An 8,891-nucleotide genomic window follows, 5' to 3' on the forward strand; every position below is an offset into this window, starting at 1 on the left:
TTTAATCGCAACAATAGTTTTGAACCGGTGATCAACCGTGCAGTATCCCAAGCGGTTTGTACTCTCCCAGTGACTGCCGGCATGGTCAGCCCGGCTGCCGACGAAGATCCTGTGCTCAGCAAGTCTTTAGGTAAAACCACACTCAGCGGCATACTTTCCCAAATGACGAACTGGGAGGTTCTTTCAACCGGTGTGACGCACATTCACTAGCTGTTTTCAGAAAGCGTTATCATCCCACAGAATTCATAACCAGCGATCCTGAAGCAGTTTCATAAAGCGCACCAAGAAGCAAACCGGATGAGGTCTCTTGCTCGGCTTTACGGCCAATGGCCTTTGATGGACTTCCAGATCGAGCCAGTCTCAAATTCTTGCATGCTGTGTGGTGAGGCATCCAAGTCGCCCCTGAAAATTTCCTGCGGTTGTGGCCTCAATTGACTGAACACTGGCTTCATCTTCATATCGTTTCTGCAAGTCCAGTTGGTGGCCAAAACTCTGGCCCTATTCAGTGCCCACAGCAAAAAGCCGCAGACTTTTCAAGTGAACGGCATAACACTGCCAATACAGTCCCGAAGGTTTGACGGTTGTTCAGTCGCCTCAGAACACCAGGGGCTATTGCATCCGACAACGGTGGTCAGTTCGTGTCGTCGGCTTTTGCAAACGTTTGTCGCCGCTGGCTATTCGCACAATGAGATTGATTTCTGGAAATCTACGGCATTTTCAGACTTGCCACTTCCTAGTTACGTTAACCATAGGTTAACCGATGATAAAATATCGCCGATTGTGGAAAAGGTTGACTCACATACAACGAACGTAACTTTCAGGTATTTTTCCACCGGAAAAAATTTCCTCAACATTCTAGAATCTAAATTGCTCTTGGAGATGCAACATATACGTAGACGCATTCGTGCAAACAAATTTTGGTCGATGATTCTTTGTTGCCAGTAAAAATTCCGTAGTGCACGCTAATTATTCGCTAAACGTCGTGCACGTTTGCTGGCAAAAACCGAAGTTTCCTACTTTAGGTTGCGAATCATGCTAGAAAGACCTCGAGGTTTATCGATTAGGAACATGAAACATACGTCAATCATAACGGACAGCCGAAAGATCTTAACCGACGCACACGACCAACATGCTGCTAGGAGTACACGATGCCTAATTAACTAGCCACATGGAGCCTACGTTGATAATGCCAGACAGCCGAACGATCTTAACCGACGCACACGACTAACATGCGGCAAGGGGTATACGATGCCAAACTAATCCATCGATCTGTAACTGAGAAAAGGCTCGAAATGGACGTCATTGAATTTTGAGATATATTGGTCGTTTTTAAGTTTACAAAGGTCCTTCTGGGAGGCGCATTTTCTTCTTCGTGAAGAGCGTTTGGTCGTTGAAGTGCTGAAATGAGAGGAAGATATAATTCAGGTTATCGAAATATCACCATTAGGCGGGCGGCTGACAAACCGGTAGGGATACTTACCCCAAAATTCACTGAAGCGACTATGCTGTTGTAGATGCCTGTTCACACAATGTTATCTTCAGCGGTTATTTCGCATGCCTGTTTACTGCACCTCTCAAGAAATACGAGACTTACATGTAATGCATAGGACCTCAGTAACAGACAAACTTCTCGGATCCGATGGGCCACATGAAATCATCTACGTCTCATTCATGAGGGTTGAGGTGCAGTATCCTCGACCACCAACGGCAGGTCGTCGGTTGCAGACTTTGAGGCTTGGCGCAGCAGGATTTGTCCCTGAACAATCAACCGCTTAAATATGGCGGCGGCCTCCTTGAGTTCCAGCCTCTGAAGCTTATCCATCACCCGATTCAGTTGTTTACGAAGACCATCGGAAGCTCGGGGGTGGCTTGGGAACAAGTGTAAGGAGTACACCTTTTCCCGGCAGGTTGTAATCTGACAGCCATCGTTAGTGGATTGGAAAGCAAGCTAAAAAAGTCAATGAAGAATAGTTCTTACTGCTCGTAACGGACTGATCTCGGAATTCAGAGAACAGGTGTACGCGGGGGAGCCACATCGCCTGATAGAAAGGGCATGTGCATTCTCCAGCAAAGGTGCCGACAGTCTGGGAACATCTGGGTGTTTGCACCACAAACTATAAGTTAGTTCAAGTAGCTCGACCTCACCTTGTTTGTTCCGACACTTTCATACGGCAGCCGCGGCGGTCACGGACCCCAGTGCCTCAAAACGAGAAAGCATGCATATGCCGCCACTCGACAGACTTCGTTTAGGACGTCGGCGTCACCCTCCAGGATTTGCCGCCTGTCGCAGTGGTACAACGTATGCATCTCAAACTCCCGCATGAGCCACTCGGCGTGCCGGAACACCTTTTGAATGGCATGCTCCAACGTGTCGGGGTGGTGCACCCGATCATTAAGGCGCCCGTTTGCATTCTCCAGTTAGTTGTTGGTCACATTACCAAAATGAGCCATTCCGGACTGTGCATGTATGGCCCATTTTCGGGTGATGTACAACCGGCGAGCCGTACGATAAGAGAGAAATCGGAGATCGGTTAGGCACAGAAGCTGTATATCTTGTCGGAATCTGTGTGCTTGTAATATGATGAACATGAAACCTACTGTACAGCATTGTCCAGGAGAGCCATGCGTTAAAATGTGTGCAGGGTGTTCGCAGAATGTGTCTATGACCAATATACATGGATATTAAATGATACACACGTGCTTCCTGATGGCTTTGTGGACATGAAAGTAGCAAAGCATAATGCCACAGCCGAACACGACTTTTGCCGAACGCATCTGCGCCGCCAACTTGTTCATTACAAAGGTCCTGACCGGATATGCTTCGCCCATCATTTCTTTGAATAAGCCGAACAGTTTACGCACGGGAGTAAACTGCTCGCTCTCTACGAACGCATACATAACCGGACGCCCGGTTCCCATGCCGTCCGTTATCAAGAATGTGTACAGTTTTTATCTAAATACCGAATATTAGATGCTTTAAAAACTTACCCAAGGAGGTCTGTTGCACGCGTTCCGTCTACATTTACTACGTCTGGAAAGCGTCGGAATAACGCTATCTGCTGCCATCGGGAGAAACATATGTGGCTGTAGTGACCTCCCTCTGCCTGACACACAAGGACGCGTCCGGTCTCCCGAAGTTTTGCAGGCCCGAAAGTATATCATCTGCTACATTAAAACCCAACCACGCGGCACCTACTCAACATAGCCGGTTGACACTTCCGGCAGCAGTTGTGTATATCCTTAGTGGTGAGAAGCTTTCCGAATTCATCCGCCACAAACTGCCGCACCACAGATGAGGGCATTCCATATCTCAGCGGGGCAATGCATTTGCCCAGCCCATCTTCGGTTAGGCGTCGATTGACTGCAAGCCGATCGTACAGAAACTTTGACAGTTTGTGGTCGTGTTCCAGAAAATAAGAGGTTACTGCCAGTTGGTTCCTTTACCTCTGTAGACAAAATCGCGCTGGATAGCTGGTGCTTGGCATACTTTTTTTTATTAGAAAATACGCTCGGATTACTAGTTTCAGTGAAGGATGAAAACGAAACACCCACAAATTTCCCAACGAAAGCCATTTCCAAACCCATAGCACTCGAAGTTTAAAGCCGAACGTGCGCCAATAATTTTCAAAAGAGATGGAATAAAACAAATCGCCAAAAATGGCGGCAGATGAGGGGGATTTTCTAGCACAGCACATATGCAAAGAAGTGCAACATTTTGACGTTAAATTTTTATTTCCCCTGTAGGGGTTTTGCAGAAAAATGCATTGTGCTTCGAGCCGCTGGCCGTTTGTCGGAAGTATGACATAACATATATCCGTCCGCCACCGTTTCGTCCACTGTCGAGCGGCCAAGCTGAGCACCTCGTTGACATTCTGAGGCGAGCACGTCAGAACTTCAGAGGGGAGTGACCAAACGAAAGATAGTTTACGAATGCCACTGTTGGCATATAGAGTGATGGGGTCCGATGGGGTGTTACCAGAGGGCAGACCGCTTCGAGTTTGAACACGTATGGCACTATCCAGCCACAAAAAGGCAAGCTAGTCACCTCAACACAAGACCGGAGTAACAGCCCAACCGGCATCTAGAAAAAATGCGTGCTTCCTCCGCGAAGGCCGGAGAGTGTTGTTCCGTGATTACAGGGGCGGACACCCTAAATGGACACCAGGACTCATCCTTCGCCGACGCGGCAAAGTGCTCCACGAGATTCCAGTTGGCATAACCAAGTACACAAGGTACGCAAGCCAAATCCGGTAGACCCTGCCCAAGAGACCGAATAGAGCGAGTTTGGAGATGCCTCGGGATAGTTTTAATCTCGGCATTATCCCAGAAAATCCATCAGCTTCTTCGTCGTGAGCCCATCCCGAGCATGAACTACAACCGCGGCGCTGGACAGACGGGATCCGCAAGCCGGTGAGGCCACTGCAAATGAATCCTCAGCTCCAAGGCTTCGTCAGCTAACTTAAGGGGAGGTGTTAGACGAAGTTTCGCGCGGATTCGGTCTTACCGCTCGCAGTCAGGTGGTGCCACGACCGAGAAGCAAATCCAGCAAAAGATCGGCTGAAAGTCGGGACTTCGCCGGTCCGGAATCCAGCCGAGGTCTGATTGGCTCAAACTTTGAACCCAACAGCCAATCACGACCGAGTATTGGCCGAATGTCGGTTGCCAATGACGCATCCAGAAGGCGTCAGAATTCCCAGAGATTTGTTGCCGCTTAAACCACATACGAAGCATTGCGCGTACTCTTTACTTCGTTTTGGGCGTTAATATACATTGCAAACCTTTGGCGATTGTTTTGACGTGGACGCTAGCCTGAGAGGCTCAGAAGGGGACTAAGCTAACGAAAATACCTTTACTATACGAATACGTAAGACGCTTCACAACTTCAAGTGCCTTACCTTGGATCGTGGGTGGCGTGTTCAGTACCTGCAGGTCCAGAAGTATGACCTCACATTTAGTGGTTGAAGTGCTTACCAATGGACAGTGAGTTTGGTCACTTCATTCAAAAACATTTGCGCCTTCTTTTTGATGATAACGACGTCTGCAAATTCCATATGGACAAAGTTTGTCAGCAGCTATTTAAACACTAGGCTTTTGAAGACCTCCCAGTGTTTGTTTTATTATCTCATTGATCACTAAATTAAATAGGAATAAAGAGAGAAGACTCTCCTAACGGGCACGCTTTTTGTATGAGAACTTTTGAAGGGCTGTCCCTATGCTCTCACACGCCCGGAAATCTGAGAACACAAAAAGCCTGTTCTGTGTAAAACTTCCAGGCAAATATTAACGGGTAAGAATGTCAATGAAAAATGACCGAATCTAATGCGCCTTGGGAATCTAGGAATGCTAAAACTGTGCGTCCTATATACATGTGAAGTCGTTATATCTCCTGAAGAAGTCTTTCAGTTGTAATACCCTTCCGGTGCCTGGCGGCCATGCCATCCGACGGAAGCAATAGGGCTGGGTAGATGCCAAGTTGCTGAAGTCTAAACACGGGAAGTTGGGTTGTAGTGGTCTGGTTCGAATTGAGCTTCGGGTTTACAAATTAGCACTGTAACCACTTGAACACATGACAAGGTGTAAAACTTTGATCAACACAACACCCGCCTGACAAGATTCCCGTTCGCTGCCTTAAATCGGTCTCACGAGCCACCATATGATGAAAAAGAAATGACGCCAACAGTCTCGTCACGACCGGGGTCATGCTTTTCTTACCAAACCCACTACCAGTTCCTTTCCGAAGATGGGCCTTATGGCAGACACTCCGCAGTTTTGTGTACAGTCTCCTTTTCCCAAATGCAGGCAAATAGATCAGAAGAGCGCTGACTGAGGAGTTCACCACCGTCTTTGAACAATGTATGTGGAAGGTCAACCGGATCGGAAGCTCGGTGGCGCTTGAGAGAATATATTCAATCATAAACTTAATGGGTTGTCGGGGGCTCCACGTTCACTGTCCAGTTTTCTACGTCAACTGTGGGCTCTAGGTGACTGGCAGCTGTTAGTCACGATAACTGTTGTTCGAAGTATTGGGGCCCAAGGGTTGAATGGTTCTCCTTTATTCAAGATGGTCGGTCCCCGCTAATCCTTGGTGGTTTCTCTTGCAAGTTGTTTCCGGGGCCGGTTGCACGTATCAACGGAAAAAGCCTTCGGACATTCTCAGCTTCTAGGCTTTTTATACTGTGACTAGTAACAACAATTCTGGCTCCCTTGTGATTTAAAAATTACTGGTAAGTTGGAACGAATTACTACGCGATAACAGTCACTACCTCAGATCTGTACACATCACTGTTATAAAAGGTTCGTATCCGAACAAAAATCCCCGTAAGCTGCTTAGCTGAACGCAATTTACTGCCCCCTTTCCATTCTGAGGTGAACGGTGAACCAGTGCCGCCTTTTGTTTGTAATGCTGTGTTTGAAGATGTACAGCTTTTGTAATGTTGTAATGTGAAAGTTCAAGTCACCAGCAAGATCCGCTTGCTTAGCATCAAGTATGCCATATGCAAAAAACAACGGAACTACGTTTACTCTCTGTGTAAATCCAAGAAAGTTTGGTTAAAGTAAGTATTTTGATCAGTTTCAAGGGAAACTTACCGAAATGTACGTACATTTTATTGTGACCCATTCCGAAACAGCAATTATGCATTTCGTTATCACTAAGTATTACAATAAAGCTAAATTTTTCTTCACGATGCAGCATTTCTCAGTTTAGTTTGGGAGGAGTTTAGCTGCATAGGTTAACCAAAAATTACAAGTCTAACAGTGGGTCACATTTTCCAGTAAATTCTTGGTGACTTGCCTTTTTCAAAGCAGATATTATTGTCATAATCCTTAAAACCTCTGCGCCAATGGTCAGGTTGAGCATCTTACCAAAACACCACCAAACAAGATTATTCTCGCCGGACATTAATTTTCTGGGAGCTCGAAATTTCCTCTTGCTGCACGATGATACTCCTCAATGAAGAACAAGTGAAAGATACAGCGAAACCATTCAGGTGACGTGATGCCAAAGCTCAAGATGATGATAAAAGGCCATTGAATAGCACTGCGGTAAAATCCGTTGGCCCACACGTGTTGAGCATGTAGACGTGGATGATCCTTCACTTTACGTACATTCCACACACTTTTTAGAGACACAGTCAAATCCCTTCTAGCACCTGTCTCGTCACAGTTCAAGTGTTCTGTCAAAGAGCAGTCAAATGAACGCATAAAAATAATGATACTCAAATTTGACTTAAGCTGTGGTAAGTGTGATAGCGTTTGTTGCCAAAACATGAATAACCTCAGATTGTATGTTTTTAAGGTAGACTCAATGTACTCTGCACATGAAATATGTAATGTATGGTAATATGTTTAGTGATGACTGCAATATATTACCTGGCTATATGTAGTATGTGGTATTCATTCCGCATTTATATATACGCTTGATTCTAGATATTTTTGCACATTTTTACATCCCTATTGATAACAGTCAATTCATTTCAAGGAAGACGACAATGGTTAAAAACGCTGTCGGACGCTTCGTTCCCCAAGCTACGATATCCAACGCGTGACTTACCATATGCCATTTAAGGACGGGTTTTACTGCAAGAAGCTACTTCTGTAGCCCAGTTTTATTGCTCGCCAAACATGAAAAACCTGGTGCAACCCTCACAATGTGTTAGTCACCTTTCATAGCGTCCTTCACAATTTGTGGACGATGGAAATATCGATTGCATTTGAAAGTATTTTTATGGGATAAGTTTATTTCGCACTGTACTGAACTTACACAAAACAACGTGATTGCCAAAATTAGTATACACTGCACAGATTGTCGCGGCAAATTTTGCATATTGTCACTTTTAGATGTGAAAGTAACGGGAAATAAATAATGCATGTTTGGTTATCTTTGATTCTGGTGGAAGAGGAAATTCAAAAGCCACGGATGAAGTCTTTCTGGAGAGCAGACAGGCGAATTCTCAAGGCGCTGTAGCATAAATAAAAACAATAAGGTTAGAATAAGCTCCACCTAAGGACTGAAAACTAGATGAACAGCACCACGAGTGGTAATATGTTAAGATATCTTCCGTAGACTTATTTTCCGTGTACTCAGTAATAAAAGAAGATGAATTTTCAAGTGTGCTCTTAGAAATAATTGATGTTTTATCAGATATAGTCGTGATGATCTGAACGCAAAACGAGCTAATGATCAACACCAATGTTCATTGGTACAGCGGTCGGCAGGGGTGATCCAACTTTGCTTGCAATTGTGAAGGCGCTTCGCCGCTGATCATAGGTGTACAAGTAGTTGTGATAAATAGAATAGTGGTAGGTATCTTAACTACCGAATGTACGCGTAGTATAGAAGTCCGAATATGGACGAATGAATATCGTATATTCTCGAATATCGCGGGCGCACAATCAATCGCATCGTAAAACAAAGGCATATAAAAATACACTAAACAGAATGAATAGAATAGAATCAATGTTCACCACATCCACCACACGTTGAATGAGCGTGGGGGTGTTTATAGTGTCTAATAGGTTGGAACATCAAACGTTCAGATCTTCTCAACGTCGGATTGTCAGGTTTAGTGCTTGTTTCATGCTCATCAGAACCATCTCTAGCATTGAATTCGACCTGATCAACATGCCGTCTGTGACTTGATAGATCTTCGAGGTCAAGAACCGTGACCATACGATTCCCGTTCCTCCCAATAACAACACCAGTAGATGGACGTAGATCGTTACCTTTGAAAAATGCTACGTCGGCAGGCCCAATGCATTCCAGGTTCCTGCTTAAAGATCTCGATTTGAATAGCTCTGCTGGACTCTTACCAGTAATTGAATGAGCAGCATTCCTGTACTGCATCAAGAAATTATCAATACCTCGATCAAGATCATGGAAAGTAACAGGG

At 45.3% G+C, this 8,891-nt stretch overlaps 1 protein-coding gene across 1 annotated transcript in view; it reads left to right on the top strand.

Moving 5' to 3' along the window:
* Window positions 1-4,154: 4,154 nt before the first annotated feature.
* The window catches only part of T265_01255 (hypothetical protein), a gene marked incomplete at both ends in the record, with an annotated part of 39,455 nt that continues 34,718 nt past the window's right edge, over window positions 4,155-8,891 (top strand). The window contains one exon of the mRNA XM_009165240.1: window positions 4,155-4,232. Coding sequence (XP_009163504.1) covers window positions 4,155-4,232 — 78 coding nt within the window. The remainder of the gene's footprint in view (window positions 4,233-8,891) is intronic.

Source organism: Opisthorchis viverrini, assembly GCF_000715545.1.
Source record: "Opisthorchis viverrini unplaced genomic scaffold opera_v5_13, whole genome shotgun sequence".
NCBI lineage: Eukaryota > Metazoa > Platyhelminthes > Trematoda > Opisthorchiida > Opisthorchiidae > Opisthorchis > Opisthorchis viverrini.